Here is a 20,401-nt window from a genome sequence, read left to right on the forward strand (position 1 = left end):
TTTCAAATGTTCTTTTAAGTAAAATTATCTAAACAGTGGTGCCGAAGCGGCTGGCTGAACACATTCTTTCTATTGTCTTAACTTAGTTGCTAGAGTGTACATGTGAAATGTCTTTTATTGTTGTAGTTTCCTGAGCAGGTGTTAGATTGCTAAATAATACAGTTTGTTGGCCTTGGAACTCCAGACTAAATGTCAAAATGATGTAATGTGTATACTTGGAAAACGTGTCAAAATAATGTAATTTGGGAGGGCCTAACAAAGATGTTTATTAGTGAGTTTAAAAACTATTGTTCAGAGAGAGACTGTGAGCATTTTGATCTTGATATCAAACTTATCAACACTCTGCCTACTGTCTTATGTAAGTAGTGTCTTAGAAATATGTTTTCTTATAGTAATAGCTAGGAACGTAGAAGAAAGACAAGTGTTTTTCTGTTATATTAGAACTTTCCTAATGTATTATTTTAAGTTTGTGTGTGATTTCTGAGCTCTTAGATATCACTGTGGTATAGTAGTATTGTCTTGTGTTTTTCATTTTTTGTTATTAAATATTTTTAAAACCTTTTACCTGTGGCTGGTTTGTGTAGAGATAAGTAAGCTCTAGAGTACATTGTATATTTATAGAGTTTATTGTAATAAGCCACTCTAATAAGCCTTAGACTGAATAGTCATTACCAATTGGATAATAATATTGCACAGTAATAATTGGACACCCGTTTAAGGCCCTTTGGGTAGCTACGTATTAGCTGGTGGTGGCAGAAATTGATACTGTATAGTCTGGGTAAAGGGGCACAGCTGGAGAATCTGTGTCAGCCTTTCCCAGGAGTGTCTGCGAAGTTGTATAAATATTTATCTCAAAGTGTATGCAGTGTGTCAGCTACCTGGGCAGGGACATGAAGCACTGTTGGGACAGAGAGGGTACATGAGGTTAGCTTGCCAGCTAGGCCGAGATCTGGACCTTATAGCTGTGCCAATGGAGAGTCTTATTGGGGACCTGGAAAGCAAGGGAGCAACCAGCCCCAGACTGACTGTGATCTCGGTGTGCACTTAAGGGAAATTGTACTTCACTGTGTGTATTTATCCTTTCCTCTTACATGAGACACCCTCACTGGTGCTAGTGGTGAGGATTGAGGCTCCTTGATTGCTGGGCCAGGGCACGGTCATCACACACAGTTCAAAACTGATAATCAGGAATGGGTAAATAAGCTTGAAAATTCACTGTACGAGTATGAAGGGGATATTTCATCAACAGTTTTTTTATTTTAACTTTGTTTCCCATGTAATCACAACAAAAGGTTTTCTTGAAGACACCAAAACCTTTGAGAAATCCATGTGGAAATCAAGCAGGTATATATGAACTATTTCAACAATTTGAGATGGAGGCCAGTCATCTTACCAAAGCACCAAGGTCCACAAGTAAATACTACACTAACCAAAGCAGCTGGTTCACAAAGGTTACCAGGTATGGGTGCCCAGTCCATTCATACTCAGAATTTCATTGCTGGCTGGATGCTGTAAATCAATATTTTGGCTAGGTAGCTGTACAAGCAGAGAAAGGTCTCCCATAAGGGTCAAGAGCTGGGGAAGAGACTATGGTGCCTACGTCCAAGCTAAGAATGAACAATTCTTCGGAGAAATCAGAAACTGAGGTGCTTATGAACAAAAAAAAAAAAAAAAAAAAAAAAAAAAGGGCACCGTCTTCACTTGATTACATTTGCCTGGGATCTAAAATGTTTTGTGGTTATGTTTTAATATATATATATATATATATATATATATATATATATATATATATAGCGCAAATCTATATAATCTCAAGTGTTGAAGAAGTCTGTTTTATCAAATGAAAGGGGTTATCTATTAAAAAATTATTGAACTGATTCTCTGTGTGATGTCTGTTGCTTTCCCTGCGTGGCTTTTATCAGTATTCATTATGCTATGTTATTTCAGCTGTCTTTTACTGGTTTCTGGTTCTTAGTCCTCTCCTATGTCAGTTAGCTCAATTAGATCAGTAAAATTTGACCATACCTCTCAACCTGGAATCATCAAAAATCTGGACTAAGGCCCATAAAATGTAGATACAACTGGCCAAAAATCTGTACAATGATTAACATAAAAATTTGTGTACATAACTATGTAACCCCACCCACTCCAGTGGGATTGCGGGATGCCAACTTTCAAATGCAAATTGAAGAATATTCAAAATATTAAACACGAACTATAACCAGAACAATAGTGTTTTATTTATATTAACATTTGAATTTGTATCAAACTTTAAACTTGTATAAAACTAAAATACAATTTTCTTTCATAAAAATAAAATTAACTGCTTCTAAAGTCTACACTAATATTCAATAACACAAAATATAACCAGAACACACCACCTCCGACATCACTGTATATTATAGAAAGTGGAAATGATCAGAGGTTCTACAACACAAAATTCAGTATATATTCCCCTGTCTGCACAAGCAGTTATGGACCTTAATTTCAAGACACCCCTATGCTCTCCTCAGTTCTCATTCTTCCCACCATTCTCTCATATATATATATATATATATATATATATATATATATATATATATATATATATATATATATATTTATTATTGCATCACAAAATCACAAATTCACAAATTATTTCTGTTGTTAATCATAGCCATTGCCCTACCGTCTTGCCTTTCTTTGGTCTTTTAATACATAGCCACTACATCATCCATCTACCAACACATTACTTCAAACCTACTTCATAAAACCTATCATATCCAAGTCCTTACTTCTGTCTCTTGGACCATAACCTGAACCATAGTAAATAGATTTCTGCCCGAGTAGTCCTCCTGCCCCTTTAACCATATTTTAGCTTCTTCACTTTTATACATCTGTGGCATGCTATAGAGGGATTACTCCCTAAACACTGGCTTTCTGAATGTTTATGAAGATCAATCTGAGAAACAACCAAGTGCAATGTCCCAGTCCAGCATCTGCCAAGACTTATACTTTGCTAGAGTGTAGAGGGATGACAATCAGAAGGGAAATACGAATCTTGCCCCCATCTCGACCCATGTTAAAGCCCTTCCCAGGTTTATGGCGAGTCGTATGTCGACAATGTTGGAATTTGACATTGTCGGTCGATGATCCCATCATTCGATGGGGTCAAGTTTGACCTTCTGATGGTAAACCATGTAGAGTCTGGCTTTTAATGCCACTCAGTGACCCAGCACTGCTGCTGTCCCTTATCTGCCTTAGCATCTTATCTACAGCACCCATGGGTATTCTTAGCATTCCTCTACACTAACACCTCCTGTCCTTTTCCAGACATTACTTTTTCCATTGCAAAATGCTTTTTGAACACTTGTGCTGTTGCTTGGTATTCACTTTCAAGCAACCTGTTCTCTCAGAATATCTTTCTCCCCATTACCATGGAGTCCGCCAGTGATTTGGCAGAAAACAAGAAGTTATGTACTCACCATAACGTTCGATGTATGTAGTCCATCTCGCCTCACATTCTTAGCCGCGGATTCAGAGCCGAATATCGGCTCAGACTCGGACAACTTTTATTTACTAGCTCAAAGTCTCCCATTGGCTGGGCCAAGCAGGTATCCCATGCTGCACTGCTCCATAACCCCAGATCTAGTTTGCTGCGAATCCAACAATCACACCTCATGCATAACAACAATCCAATAAGGTAGAACACTACCAAGGGGAATAAGAAAAACAAACTACCATTGAAGGGTACTCTAGCACCAATCCCAACCTCCAGATCCTCCCGGAAGGGGGCAGCTGGGAGGGTACATAAGAATGTGAGACGAGATGGACTACATACATCGAACGTTATGGTGAGTACATAACTTCTTGATGTTATGTAGTCCAATCTCACCTACATTCTTAATCGCGGGACAGCGTCCCCAGCACCTCTATCCTGGGAGGCTCAAAGGAAGATACTCCTGAGGACTGTGGAACCAAAAGATGCCCGGCCCCTAGAAGCCACGTCCAGTATGTAATGACTAATAAAGGTGTGCGGGGAAGCCCACGTGGCTGCAGCACAAATATCACCCAAAGATAGTCAGGCATGGTATGCCATACACGCAGAAACAGCCCTAGTAGAGTGAGCCTTGACGGGAAACGGTAGATTTTTTCCCGATGAAGAATAAATAAAGGAAATACAATTCGAAATCCATCTGGAAATGGTAACCTTGGAAATAGGGGAACCCGCTCTATTTTCTGAAAAGGAAACAAACAATTGGTCAGATTTTCGTAGGTGTTTGGTCCTGTGTAGATAGAATCGTAATTGTCTGTGCACATCCAGTTGATGAAATCTAAACTCTGCCTTGTTCAAGAATTGAGGGAAGAACACTGGCAGCTCAATAGACTGATTGAGATTAATAGTAGATGTTACTTTGGGAAGAAAGGACGGATTAGGTCTAAGAGAAACTCTGTCCTTATGAAAAATTAAATATGGGGGTTTGATGGAGAGAGCTTTAATCTCTGACACCCGTCTGGCTGATGTGATGGCTATTAGGAAAGCTGTCTTCCAGGACAAAAACTTAAACTCACAGGTGGCAGCTGGCTCGAAAGGGGGGGAAGTAAGGGCTTGCAAAACAAAGTTTAGATCCCAGGGCATGATAGGTTCTGACGCAGGAGGCCGGCGTAATAAGGTGCCCTTTAGAAAGGCCTTACAGAGTTTATGGGCCATAAGGGAAGGCTCATAGGAGGTATGAAAGTTTGAAATAGCTGCCAGCTGGACATTAATGGTAGCGGGCGCAGAGTCCTGCTGAAACAGCATGGACAAGAAATCCAAAACAGCAGCAATTGGGGCTGTGTAAGGGTCAATTCCTTGGGCATGAGCCCAAATAGAGAATCTCTTCCATTTTCTGGAATAAATCTTCCTAGTCGAAGACTTATGAGAAGAGGATAAAATGTGCACCACCTCAGGTGAAAAACGATGAACTCTGACTAACAACGGAAGTGGAGTAGCCAGGCTGTCAACCTGAAGGTCCACAGGGAGGGATGGAACTGTCTCGACATGTGTGTCAGTAGGTCTGGTACTGGGTCCAGAATCCAAGGACTGTCCACAGCGAATGGATGGAGAAAGGAGAACCAGACCTGGCGAAGCCAGTGTGGGGCAATTAGAATCATCTTGCTTCCCAAGGATATGGCTTTCTGAATCACTCTTGGTAACAGAAGAAACGGAGGGAAAGCATAGAGCAGACCGGGGGGCCAATCGTGGACTAGAGCGTCCCTGGGTGACTCCCTCTGTGGGGGGATCAGGGTGAAGTAGTTGCTGCATTTGGTATTGAGGGGATTGGCAAAAACATCGCAGCAAGGCTGACCCCACCTGCTGAAAATCTGTTCCGCAACCAGACGGTTCAGGGACCACTTGTAACGCATCAGAATAGCTCTGCTCAGCCTGTCTGCTATCACATTGGCCTTCCCCGGAATGTGCGTTGCCACTAGAAACCGTTGAGAAGACACTGCCCACTGCCACACTCGCATGGCCTCTCTGCACAGGGGGCAAGATCTGGTTCCTCCTTGTTTGTTTAGATACCACACAACGGACATGTTGTCCGAGTGTATTGCAATCGTCCCCAGAGGAAGAGAGCTCTGAAGTGTCCGCAATGCCAGTAACACCGCTCTCATCTCTAAGACATTGATGTGCAAATGTACCTCGTGATCTTGCCACGTGCCTTGGACCGTCCTGCCAAGACAATGCCCCCCACCCCATCTGGGAGACGTCCGTGGTCACCGTGGCAACAGGTGACAGAGGAACAAACAGCTTCCCCTCGTCCAGATTGGTGGAGCACAGCCACCAACCGAGATCCTGTTTGCATCGGTCCTTGAGTAGGATCTGGTGGGAAAGGGGGAGTTTTTGGAAAGACCATTGGGCAAAGAGAAGCCATTAAAGAAGCCTCATGTGTAATCTCGCTAGAGGCACTAACATAATGGTAGCTGCCATGGTGCCCAGAAGCTGAAGGACCCATCTCGCCTGTACTTTCCTGAGGGGTAATAAAGCATGAACCTGATTCTGAAATACTCTGGATCCTGTCGTGCGGCAAGAAGGCCCGCATTTGAACGGTGTCTAGCTTTACGCCTATAAACGTGACACGCTGTGTGGGCAGCAAGGCAGATTTTTCCCAGTTCAATGTTATTCCTAGTCATTGACAGAGGGTAATGGTAGCGTCCCTTGCTCGGATGAGTAGATGCCTGTTGGTGGTGGTGGTGGGGGGGGGGGTGAGGAGCCAGTTGTCCAGGTATGGAAACACTTGGAATCCTTGACGTCTCAGGTGAGCTGTCACCATCGCCAAACACTTGGTGACCACCCTGGGGGGCTGTGGTGAGACCAAAGGGCAGGGCACGAAACTGAAAATGACTGGCTCCCAGCCGGAAGCGTAGGTGACTCCTGGATGCCCTGTCCATTTTGATATGATAGTAAGCATCCTTGAGGTCGATGGAGCACATCCATACTTTTTCCAGCAACGGAAAAATGGACTGACGGGTGACCATTCGGAATTATGACTTTAGAACGTAGTGGTTTAATCTGCTGAGATCTAGAATGGGTCTCAGGTCCCCTGTTCTTTTCGTAACCAAAAACAGTCTTGAGTATGTCCCTAATCCGATTTGGTCTGAGGGGACAGGTTGGATGACTCCCTTCTTTAGCAGCTTTGAAACATCTAATGCTGCGTGATCCCTTTGACTGGGTGGAATGTCTGGGATTTTCATGACTGGAGGGGGGTCTGACGAAAAAGGGATGGCATAACCTCCGGAAACTATTCGTAATACCCATCGATCCTGTGTGATGCTTTCCCAGGCTTCCGGGTAAACGATATGCGGCCCCCGACTGGCTCCGGAATAGCACAGTCGGGCAACACATCAGGAACGATGGTAGGAAGAACCACGAAAGGAATCACGGGTCTCCAGAGTTGCGGGGGCCTCCTCTGCCTCTAAGGAGGCATCTTCCAGAATAACCTCCCCCTCCTCTGCCTCTGGAGGGGGGCTCACCTTGTGAGGCCGGGAAAAACTTCTGCGATTTCTTGAACCACATCTTCCCTCCCCTCTGAGCCTTGGGGTAAGGCCTCGACGGGAGGGGAAAAATGGACCCCCTATGGCAGAGAGGGTCTTTCCCTCTTGCTCGCACCTGGTGAGGGTGTCTTTCACTTTGATCCCAAAGAGCGAGGACCCATCAAAGGGAGCCTCAGTGAAGGAAGACTTGAAGGCCTCCGCGAAATGACAGGCGCATCCAGGCTTGCCTCCTGAGGGCTACTCCCGAACTGGCTGCCCTACTCGCCCCCTCGGCTGCATACGATATGAGCCTCATGGACGAGTTGACAAAAAAATTGAGGGTAGACACCTGGGCGTTAACCGTGCACGCTAACACCTCAGGTACGTTACCCGCTAGAGTATCTCCTAACTCCTTGAGAAGATCTCTCTGGAGCAGAGTAAAATGACAGAAGTAGTTCAGTGACCGTAGGGTGAAGGTCGCTGACAAGTGGGTACACTTCCCGTACTGGTCCATGCTCCTAGACTCCTTGTAAGGAGGATGGATGGAGGAATAAGACTGCTACTTCCTGCTGTGTGGCTGACGCCACCACCATGGCATCTACAGAAACCCCTTTGGGCAGAAACTCTTCCCCCGGGAGGGGCAGAAAGAAATTTATTGGGCCTTCTGGGTACAGGTTCCACCGAATCAGGATTCTCTCACACCCTTCGACAAATTAAATCCAAGAGCTCGAAGGGTGAAGACACCCAGGAGGCGGGGGGTTGAGTACCAAAGGCCTTGAGGAATACTGACTCCTCCTCAGAGGGGGTTTTGGATGGCCAGTCATCTCTCTGTCTCAATATCTCCAGGATGTCAGAGAAAGAGACATCAGAGGACGACTTGGGGGACCCCTCCGGCTCCTCGAGGTCGGTATCAGAAGGGAGAGACTCATCCTGGGAGTCTATGTGCTTCCTCTTGCACGACTTCTTTCTAGGGGGCTCCTCAGGCACAGACTGAGGGGGCCTCAGAAAGTTGGGGACCGCTCATGGGGGTATCCCTAGACCTTTGGGCTCCGCCATCGACAGATAAGGGGACGTCAGAGGCTCTAGCCAGGGTGGAAGTGGACGGAATGACCGATCCGGTTGATGTAACTTCTGATCTGGCCAGTACACTCCGCTTGGCCAAGAAGGTGGGTCCCCCCGAATCCGAGGACCGACCAGGCCTCCAAGGCCATAACCGGGGTCGGGGGTCCCCCGAGTCGATATGCCAAGAGGAAGGCTCGGAACCAACAGGTGTCCCGAAGTATCTCCCTCGGGCCCGACTGAGGAAACCCGAGTGCCAAAACCTGTGGACGGAGCCGACGTCAGCACCGATAAACCCTTGAGGGGTACTGGAGCCGGCGCAGGAAGATCACTCGGAGCGGAGCACTCCGGTTCCGAAAACAAGGAAGTGCTCGGAGGAGGAACCATCGACACGAGCATCGGGATGGGCTCTGGGGGCAGACTGGGTTGGGGCCGAGAATAATTTTGCCAACACCGGCGACTGCAGGAGCCTCTGTACCACCCTATCGACATCCAAATCAGAAAGCCTGGAGGATTTGGAGGACAGGGAGGGAGATTGGGATCTCCTCTCAGGAGAACCATGCCTAACACTGGGCGACCGGCTCCAAATGGGTTCCAGTAAAATAGGAGCCGACGCCGATTCCAGTACTACAGATACCTCCTGCGGCCCCGAGGACAGAGGAGCCGAGGAGGTAGAGTCAAGTTTAGAGATTTTCTCCGGGGGCTCTGAGGAGACAGATGGAGCCAGAGATCTCTTCTTCGCCTTCGAAGCTTTAGACTTGGACTGAGAACTAGAAGTCGAGTCTAAAGACTCCTCAAACGAAGGTTTTAGGAGTCCCTTCAATATTAGTTTATTTGTCCTCTCCTGGAGCACCCTCGGCCTGAAGGCATGACAGAAGCTACAAGACTCTTGCAAATGAATTGCTCCTAGGCAGTAAACACATACGGAATGCCCATCCGTAATGGACCTTTTGTAACTACACTTGGAACATTTTTTAAAACCCGAAGGTTTATGTTCCTTCTGATCCTTAGACATCTTGCACAAGCAGACCACTGAAAACAACCTAGCCAGAAAAAACAGCAAAGGCGGGAAAACTACTGATCAGACTACACAAAGGCAACCAAAGAACCTCCAAGTAAAACAGTTCTTTACTAACTCACAACACACTATCTACAAAAAGGAAACGAAACACTACACAGAAAGGAGAACTAGGTCCTCTAAGTAAAACGGGCCTAGCCCACCGGAATAGTTAGGGATACCAACTACACAAACAAAAAAACACTGCAAGAAGAATAGCTATTAAAATAGCTTTTGTGGTTGAACAACTAGCAAATTTCTCAAGAGAAATTGAAAAAAAGAAGGTACTTAACCACAGCCAAGCGAGACCACGTCCTAGCTACACGAGCGGCAAATGAGATCTGGGGTTATGAAGCAGTGCAGCATGGAATACCTGCTTGGCCCAGTCAATGGGAGACTTCGAGCTAGTAAATAAAAGTTGGCCGTGTCAGAGCCAATATTCGGCTCTGAACCCGCGAGTAAGAATGTAGGCGATATTGGACTACATAACATCGACAATTTTATGAGAAATGGACCCCGTCCCATACGTCTCAATCTCTTATAGCAAGACATTCTGGACAAAGCCACAGATAATGGGGGAACCAAAAAAAAAGCACAGAAATAGTCAGTGACACTTTTTAAATACTGCCCTTCCAAACTTACACTGTTGACAGAATAACAGATTTTGCATAGTATGACTTTTCTGAAGGATAAAATCTGATAATCAAATGTAATGTCTGCTGCCTGCCATTTTCTGACATCAGTCCTCAAAGATCTGTAACTGCCAGTGCTTTGCCAGAAAAATACAATTTTAAGAGAAATGGACCCATAGCTAAAAGCCAAAAGGTTAATTCCCTTCAGCAGTTTCAAGTATGCACAAGCACCAAAAGGAAACATTTTGCCCAGCGATCCATCCCCTCAGTAGTTTCCAACAGTATGCACAAAATTAAACTTTTCCCCCAGCGATCCATCCCCTCAGCAGTTTCCAAGTATGCACAAGCACAAAATGAAAAAATTCCACCAGCAATCCATCCCTTCAGCAGTTTCCAAGTATGCACAGGCACCAAAATGAAAATTCCCCCAATGATCCATCCCCTCCGTAGTTTCCAAGTATGTACAGCACAAAATGAAAATTTCCCCCAGCGATTCAGCCCCTCAGTAGTTTCCAAGTATGCACAAGCACCTAAATGAAACATTTCCCCCAGTGATCCATCCCCTCAGTAGTTTCCAAGTATGCACAAGCACAAAATGAAACAATTCCACCAGCGATCCATCCCTTCAGCAGTTTCCAAGTATGCACAGCACAAAATGAAAATCCCCCCCCCCCAGTGATCCATCCCCTGAGAAGCTTCCAACAGTTTGCACAAGCACCAAAATGAAACCTTTCCCCAGCAACCCATCCCCTCAGTAGTTTCCAACAGTATGCACAAGCAGTCAATCACCAAAATGAAACATTTCCCCCAGTGATCCATTCACCCCTTATCAACCAAGAAAGACAAGTGTACAAACTAGTAGTACAAAAAGCACCAAGAAACAAGTCAAGTTTCAGAAACTGTTTTTCATTTTTTAAAACACACAACGCTCATATAGCTGTCTCAACTTGAGAAAGAAAATCACTAACAGATAGCCCAGTACAACACACAGTCACGAAGCACTGTAATGACTGCATTTCTTTTTGTCTCTCTTTTACCTGAAGGAGACAGAGGAAGAACTGGGTCTGGTTGTGATATATTTTCTCATGATGAGACTGGTCAGAGTCCGACAACTGCTGCACTAAGTGCACTTACTAACAATTAAGAGGTTTTAAAGTTTTTAGTTAAGAAGAGTTTTCCCTGTTGTGAAAGATGAAGCAATCTGAGGTGGATAGCAAAAGAATGATTTTTTTTCTTCTCCAAGTTGCTACTGTAATAGTGGGGGAGAACAGGACAGAGCTGGTGTTAGCATATAGTCCTGTATGTTTATGTCCATGTTTCCAAGACACAGCTGGTCTGTGCTAATGGAGGAAAAAATAAATCATTAACAGTGTTATGCGTATAGTAACAGTATGAGAGTTGTGAAGCACAGTGGTGTTTCTGATAAAGGGATGAGTTTTAGAGCTAACTTCGAACCACGACTGGCTTGCCTGCAACACATTGCCATAACCGCATAAACACAAAAAGAGTAGTACACTCCCTCAAGCCCCCACCCAAATTCCAACAGGCTGGCACAGTCTGCTCACAAAGCTGATGTCATCTCACACATTCTGCACATGATGACATCAGCAGAAATTTGGCCAAAGGAAAAAGAAAAAAAAAATTTTAAGGGGCCACTCGGGAATGTGGGACCACATTATTTTGACTTAAAAACTGAAAAATACTGAGGAATTAAGTATGGTTGAGAGGTATGGCCAGGACCACTGGTTTTAACATTACTGCCGCTGTTTCTACTGAAGTTGACTTTAAGCCTCTAAATAATTTAAGATGTTTTTAGTTTATGTATGTAAAACAATACTACTTCTGCATGGGATATGAAAACCCAGTCCTATGAGAACTATTGTGAATTTTTTTTTTTTTAATGGCAACATTACAAATGAAGATAGAACAAAAACCACTCTCCGTTTGTGCTTACAGTCTCACAATGAGTCTCCCAATGATCTTTAAGCTACCATGTAACTGGTAAGCTTATTATAAAACTTTTTAACTTATTATACAATGTTAATCAAAACCCTAGTGAAATACTAGATAGACAAATTTCAGAAGCACACTAGAAACCTTAGTGAATCGATACCTGACAGTGTAGCTAATTCAGAAAAATTAGTCCAAAACTTTTATTATGACAAGACAATATAGCAGAGACTGTAGGAATAAATGGCTCCCTATACCTACTTGGGGAGGACTGAAATTGCAAATTTCTTACCTTTACAAAAAAAAAAAAAAAAAAAAAAAAAAAAGAGGAAAATGGGGACAAGGCATTTTCCTGCTTCCCTTGGAACTTGGAAGCAGTACATTTCAAAAGCTGTAAGCGAAGGGGGTAAAGCCCTCACACTTATTCCAAACCAAAATAGCTTTAAAATGTATTTTTTGAAATTATGGGGCTTGCAAGTTCAATAACTGAAATTATAATATGGGTGGGGGGGGCTAGATACAGAGCACCCACCTTAGCAATAGGTGGTAACACTAAACCTAAAACTGCTCCTTCCACCAACCCTAACCCCAGAGTTTACCTTAAAAAATCCCTTCCTGTAACACTGGCACTACACAAGACACATTCAGGCACACAAACTTTGATACACACATACAAACCACTGTATCTATCCTCAAACCTAACCCTAAAATACATAAACTCACACAAACAATACAAAACCTATCCTTCACTCATCCCCAACCTGAACCCCAACTCTCATACACAAACACCCTCACCCCCTCCATCCCAATTATCTTTCTCAACATTACACACCACTGCCATTTCCACTGCTCTGCTATTTGTAACATCAAACCACACCCCCTATGTTCATCAAAGAAATGTAATTCGACAAAATATAGGGAACACACACACACACACACACACACACACACACACACACACGATCCCATGTGCAAAAATGTGGAACAGGAGTTGCGGATGGAGATTTATATAGACTACATGTTGTCGACCAGAAAATACTGACTTTACAATCAACATGTTATGGCGCATGCATCAAGCAAGAGCCTCAGCGCATGTAAACTTAAAGCTAAACAAAAAGCATTATTGTTTTGCAAGGTGGGAGGAGCAGCTGCACCCACCCTTCCTAATTATATATAGCAACTACACAACCACACAATTTCAGGCAAAGGGCATTATTTCCCAACCCCACAGAACTGTGTGATCCCGCCCACCTGTTGACCATTTGTGTAGTTGACTTTCTGTGGATTCAGTGAAATTCAGTTCCCCTAGATCTATATCTATATAAGCACCATGTTCAATCATAGTCTCACGTCAGGGTATGTGCCTACTGAATGGCACACAGCAACAGTTATCCCACCCCATAAAGGGGGAGCCACCACTGATCCTGGGAACTATCGCCTGTTAGCCTGACGAGCCAGGTCTGCAAGGCCATGGAACGTATCACCATGGAACTCATAAACAAAGACATTGGTAACCTCCAAACTCTGGACCCCACCCAGTTTGGGTTTGTGAAAGGCAGATCATGCCTTCTGAATCTGATCGCCCTCTTTGAGGCAGTCACCATGGCCGTAGACGAGGGTAAGGTGGTTCACACTGCCTATCCTGACCTCGCCAAGGCTTTCGACACCATCTCCCATTCTAGAATTATAGCTAAACTCACTAAACTAGGTATAAATCCCTATGTCAGAAGATGGGTTACCAACTGGCTCACTGACAGAACCCACACTGTAAAAGTTGCAGACTCCAAATCTGACTTCAAACCAGTGACAAGTGGAGTACCACAGGGTTCAGTCCTGGGACCTCTCCTGTTTGGTATCTACTTCTCTAAAGTACAGGCTAACACAGAAGGCCTCTGGCTAACAAAGTTTGCAGATGACTGTAAACTAGGAGCCATAGTAGAGTCCCCAAATGATGTGGACATCCTACAGAAGGGCCTCACTGAGACAGATGCCTGGTGTCAGAGGCATGGCCTCAAGCTCAATGCCAAAAAGTGCATTGTCATCCCCTTTGGTAAAAACTCTGTACCCATGAACTACAGCATAAATGGCAGTCTACTTAACGCCGAACGTGTGATAAGAGACCTTGGGACCCAGGTGAACAGTAGTCTCTCCTTTGATAATCACATCGCCACAGTAGTCAGTCCTTCTATGTGGCACACCCCATCATACAAGGGTTCTCATCCAGGAAAAAAAAGAGGTCATTGTTTCCCCCTCTACTCGGCACTCAGACCCACTATAGAGTACAACGCCCCTTTTGGAATGTACCTCACAAGACATCTGCAGCAGCTGGAAAGCCCACAGAAGTATCTCACAAAGAGGATTACTGGCCTCTAACAGATGCCCTACACTGACAGTCTCAAAAAACTCCAGCTTTACTCTATAGCATATCGCCTACTCTGAGGAGAGCTCTGCCTAACATATAAAGCTATGTTACACCCAGAGCTGTTGGACATGCTACACCTAAATAAATCCCAATCCCTCCGAGCTACACGCTCTAGGGAACTAAACCTTGTCACCACAATAAACAGGACATGCTGGATCTACCCATATCACTGACTCCCATGACAAGAAACCCCCTAACAACTACTATAAAATCATAAAACTAATACAAAAACCTCAACAACATCCCCTATTAGATGGTGATATTCATCCAAACCCTGGCCCCAATACAAGACTTCCCAGTAACCCACTAAACCAAAAGTCCCACTCCACCTTTACCCCAACAAGTTAATCTAACTCCCTCCTGATAGCTCACCTTAACATCCGTAGCATTAACAATAAAATATCCCACCTACATGCACTCCTAGATGTGCACACATTCGATATCCTCTGTATTACTGAACCTTGGCTTAAACCTTCAATCAAGGACCATGAGATTACCCCCCCAGGATATAACATCCTGAGATGTGATCGCATTACCAAAAAGAGTGTGTGTGTGTGTGTGTGTGTGTGTGTGTGTGTGGGGGGGGGGTAGCCATTCTGTATAAATAAGAACTCCAATTGTCACTCTTCAATGTGGTACTTCCCTCAAACTCCATTGCAGAAACCCTTACAGCTAAACTTCAAATTAATAACTATAAATCCATCTATATAATCTGTTCCTATCTTCCCCCCGGAAACAATATCAGTACACTTGAAAATATACTTAGTGGCCTATCTACCCACCTACCTCAAGAAACCATTGTGTTAGGTGACTTTAATATAGACTGGGCTACCTGTAGGTTCCCCAATCCCATTAACCACATAAATCTTTATGGTTTCTCACAAATGATAACCAACCCTACTAGAACCCACTAAGTGGTAAAGAAACCACCCTAGACTGGATCCTCATAAACAGTCACTCTAGTACTTATAAGCCAGGAACCCTTCCAGATGACATCAGTGACCCATGCTCTAACCTATATAATTAAACAAAAACTTCATAGCCCTAATGCTACTATTTTCAAAACCTCCCGTTCTAAAAAAAAAAAAAAAAAAAAAAAAAAAAACAAACAAAAAAAAAAAAAACACTTTCATCCTGACAACTTCCAAACAGAACTGAAAGCATGCGACTGGTCACCACTGCTCCATCTTCAACTTGATGAATCAGTGACCTACTTTAATACTACATTCCTTCAAATCCTAGACTACCATGCCCCCTATCGCTTAGACCAAAACTGCCCCATGGCTCACAAAATAAACTAGGCAAAGAATCCTCCTAAGAAATAAAATTTGGACCAAGTGGAGAGCCTCTAAAAGCCCATCAGATCACCTTTACTTTAAACAATTAAGAAATGCCACCAAAAAAGAAATTCTGCTAGACAAAAAAAAATTACCTCCTCCTCCAACAAACCCACAAACAAAAAAAAAAAAAAAAAACAAAACTTCTAACTCCTACCCCATCAGGAATCACCCATAATAACCCTAAGCTAATCAGATTCCTTTTACAACTATTTTACAGAAGCCATTCAAACTGTAGCTAATACTCTACCACCCATTAGCACCCTCCCACCTAATACCACAATGAATCCAGTTCCTTCCTTTCACATACAACCAGTACCTACATCCCCTCATTTGTAACCTCCTTCAAAAACTCAAGCCATGCACCCCTTCTGCTGACTGTCTGCCAGCAGAATATCTGCAAATTACAGCTAAAGCCATTGCCTACCCTATTCCTATCCTTATAAATAGAACTATTACAGAAAGCAAAATCCCTTTTATATGGAAGGTCGCTTCACATCATCCCTCTACATAAAGGTGGGACATCAACTGATATTTCCAACTTTAGACCAATCGCCCTACTCTCTCCAATAGCTAAAATTATGGAAAAATGTATCCATCGACAACTACCTTACCACCTTTCCACAACAATTTACTGGCTAACTGCCAGCATGGATTCAGACCATTCCATAGTACAACTGCCCTGATATCCTTTTCTGACTGTATAAATAAAAATCGTAACTCTCTTTCCTCCGCACTATTTATTGACCTTTCAAAAGCCTTTGATATGGTCAACCATAATCTGCTTATTGAGGTAATAAAAGCCCATTCACTGGACACACAGGCATTACTCTGGTTTAAATCTTATTTAGACAACCGACAGCAAGCAGTCCTTTGGGATAATAAGCTTTCAACTCCCCTCCCTGCAAACATTGGAGTACCTCAAGGCTCAATCCTAGGCCCTCTTTCTCTTTTCAATGTTTATTAATGAACTAAACACTAAAATTCCTCAAGCCACCTGCATACAATATGCTGATGACTCAACTTTAATATGCTCAGCTAGGTCCTCAACCTCACTCCAAACCCTCACCCAAACTGTATTTCATATTGTGGAAAATTGGTTCATGCAACACTGCCTCTTCCTGAACCTCCAAAAAACAAAATTATTACTCTTTGCTCCTACTCAAAAATCACCACAAATTCACTTCACAATAACCTCTAACAATGGAACCACCATATCCCCTGATACTACAACCCATCTCCTGGGGATAACCACAGACAACCTTAGCTATGACAACCATATTAACACTACCATAAAGTCGGTCAACAAAAAACTAGGTTCCCTTTATAGAATCAAACCCTTCCTTACACCAACAGCCAGAACCACTATTGCCCAGACCCACCTGATCTCTAGCCTGTTCTATGCTTCTGCCATTTATACCAATCTTTCTAAAAACGACCTTAACAAACTTGTTACTAGCTATAACAACATAGCCAGATTCGCCTCTGGCAACCCTTTCAGAATCCACCACTGTCTCAACCTCAAACAATTGGGATGGTTAGAACTGCAGCACCAACTACTCTGTCATCAACTTACCGTAACCCAAAAGATACTTTGCCACCCTAACAATACCACAATCCTCGCTAATCTGACTACCCCTTACATAAAACTTACAACTCTTCACTCAGCTAATAAGCTTCTAGTTTCCACTATTAAATCTAACAACAAAGCTGGGGACTCACTTTTCACTAACACAGTGGGAAAAGCCTGGAACCAGCTTCCAAGTGAACTTTCTACTCTCTCTTCCACACATCTTTTTAAAAAACATCTTAAAGAATATCTATCTTAAAACTCACTGGCTTTGTCCCTGCACAAACCCTGACTGATTTTCCCCTTTACCCATCCTGCTCTCCCTTTTACTTCACTTCTCTACTGTACTATGTTGCCTACCTGTACTAACAATTAAGCTAACCTCAAACCAAGAGGTAATATGATCTCTGTCCTAGTACAAAAAAAAAATTACTCTCTTTTTTCCCCTCTCAAATATTGTTTATTTTCTGTATTTCATCTTAGTTCATTCCCCACTAAATGACTCTGTACACATTTTTTCTTTCAAATATTATCTGTATTTGATCACAGCTTAATATTTTATATTAATATTGTATAATCAGTTTCTGCCTATGCTTGGAGCTTTTCTCCCAGGGCCTCTACTGAAAATGGACATGTATCCAGTTAGACTAGCTTGGTCAACAAATGTAAATAAATAAAAATAAATAAATATATTCCTGTCCCAGAGACTTCCTATACTCTGGAACAAGCTACCCATCTATATCAAGCAAAGTTCCTCGTTAGCACTCCAAGAAAAGTCTTGATGAGTGGATGGGAAATACGAAATAGACCCCAGGGATCACTTCTGTGGCTCTGCTCAACAGGGGCACAGGAAATTAACTTTCTTGGCTGGCGTAAGCCAGGGAACCTTGTTGGCTAGGCTTACTTAGGCCCTTGGGCCGATAGCCTAGTACCTACCTATGAACCTATATCTATCTATCTATCTATATATATATATATATATATATATATATATATATATATATATATATATATATACACACATACATACACACAAACAAACATACTAGATACATACACAGATGTATGACTTAATTTAACAACAGATGTTTGTTTTGCATCAGTTTATTCTTTAAGCTGCCAAATGTGTCTATTCACTTTGCGAATCTGCCTTATCCCTGGATCATGGCTGGAAAAATTTGGGATGACTAAGTAGACAGACTCAGTTTCAAACTACAAAATACATTTATTTGTAACTTTTCCTAACAGAGCAAAGCACATTCTATACTAGAATGAGAAATGTTTAGTTTGAAATAAGCATGAAATCAGTCCAACAATTGTGGCTAGACAAAGTATTTGTAGACACAGGCAAGAGCAAGTCATAGGTACTAAATACAAGAGGTTTCAACTGTTTTACTACCCAGAGGATCTGCAGTCAACCAGTTCTACCTAAATGTACAGCATGAAAATGAAGGCATATACCTCTGTATCTTTTCTGTTGATGGGCTCCCAGCTTGCTTCAGAAAGCCACTCTTCACTGTGACCTGAAACAGACTCTTCATCTTCACTGGCATCTGATTCTTTTAGACAAGTCTAGAGCAAGAAAAAAAAAGGTCATGATAACAGGTCAGCTGTTCACCACAGCAGCTAACAAAACTTGACTTTTTTTTTTAATCCAAACAAGTATGTCTAGACCCCTTCTCACATTGGTACTTGGGTGGTGGTATTCCCAGGCACATCTAGCAGCTCTTCGCATGCTTCCTTGACTGACAAACATTATGTCAAAGAACTGTAAGACAGATCAAAACTACAATTATTTGTAGTATTTTATACTACCTTAACATTTTAGCAGTTAAAAGGATACAAGAGACATATTAGTAGCTAAAATGAGTCTGTATGCCAGTCTGCTTTTGTAGTTTTGTTGTACAACTAATCTTTGTTTATCATATATAGAATTAATCACAACTAACTCAGCCATCAATAACTCTCTTGTGCTCTGGCCTTGTCTAGGGATCCTGCAAACCTTTAAATCTCTTCTTTCAGCCATATTTGCAAAGGCAACCACAACAATGTTTCAGGTTTCTGTTTCGTCTGCCTGTAAAGTTGCTGGCCAATCTTATAGCCAATTTCCCAACATTCTGCTCTCAGACACCCATCTACAGTTTAGTTATAAGAGTTTTTTTTTTGTAATTTCTAAAACCAAGAGCAGCAGCTATGTAATTTTTAGGATCTTCTGTGAATAAGCTCCGACATACAAAAATGATTAACACAGGGACCACACTTCAATGAACATAACTAGCTTAAAAAAACAAATACAAAAAAGGACATACATTAGATTTACAAGCTCCTTTTAAGCCAAACCAGCATGTCCTTACAAAATTGGTAGTCAGCAGTAAATCACACTAATTATTAAAGCCCCGTGGGGTAAAACTCAACACTGGTTCAACGTGCATATTCTACATGCTTGATTGTTCAACAAGACCAGTAAAATGAGGTAAAATTTGCAAGATGTATGTTCAGATTAATTATGCATAGAACTCAAAGAATAAGTTGTTTTGTAAAATAGTATATGTGGAAAAGTGTTGTAGTAAGGTGCTTAGTATATTGACATATTAATCACAAAAGATCTTCAATGCTTCACTTTTGAAACGGACTGCACTAACTGAACTACTGAAAGAGAAATAAATATACCAAGAGAGATGATCATTCGTTGAGACACTGCAACATCAGAACAATATTCTAAAATGCAATCCTACAGACATCACTACAACATGAACAGCAGACAAAAGACAAGACAAACTGCAAGAGACAAAAATGAAGAAACACACTCGAAAAAGACCCAAGGAGATCCAAAGAGATGGCAGTCTTGAAAAACAGTCCAGCACGAAAAGCACTTAATAAAACTTTTGTTGGACTGTTTTAAGACTGCCATCTCTTTGGATCTCCTTGGGTCTTAAAAGACAAGCCAACACAGAATCATTCATGTGTTAAGGATATTCAAGCTAATTTATCTTGAGAAGTTCAGAAACAGTTTGCATCTATATGACAAGCAACCAAAGGAAAACAATAACATCTCCAATGAAGGTCAACTACACCTCTCAATCTCTTAGAGCAAGAAATCTGGACAAAGCCATACATAATAGGGGTACTAAGGGCCAAAAAGCTAGACAATTTTAAATATTGCTCCTACAAACCATAGAAAGTTGCTAGAATAACATATTTCGTATAAGTACATATTTTCTGAAGTGTACTAAGTCAAATTCAAATGCCTGTCATTATGTTTTGACTTCAGTTCTCAATGTTTTGCCTAAGATTTGCCAGAAAAAAACAATATTTTATGAGGAACAGATCAAAAATATGAGGCAAAAATCTGGACATTCTGTACAGTTGAGAGGTATGACT

At 42.4% G+C, this 20,401-nt stretch overlaps 1 protein-coding gene across 1 annotated transcript in view; it reads right to left on the bottom strand.

Annotated features, from left to right (window-relative positions):
• MTMR4 (myotubularin related protein 4) overlaps positions 1-20,401 on the bottom strand; it is a 1,011,266-nt gene that overhangs the window by 75,875 nt on the left and 914,990 nt on the right. The window contains exon 20 of the mRNA XM_044054156.1: positions 18,482-18,592. Within this exon, the coding sequence (XP_043910091.1) occupies positions 18,482-18,592 (111 nt within the window). The remainder of the gene's footprint in view (positions 1-18,481; positions 18,593-20,401) is intronic.

Source organism: Protopterus annectens, chromosome 13.part0 (assembly GCF_019279795.1).
Source record: "Protopterus annectens isolate FY-2018-M chromosome 13.part0, PAN1.0, whole genome shotgun sequence".
Taxonomy (NCBI): Eukaryota; Metazoa; Chordata; order Ceratodontiformes; family Protopteridae; genus Protopterus; species Protopterus annectens.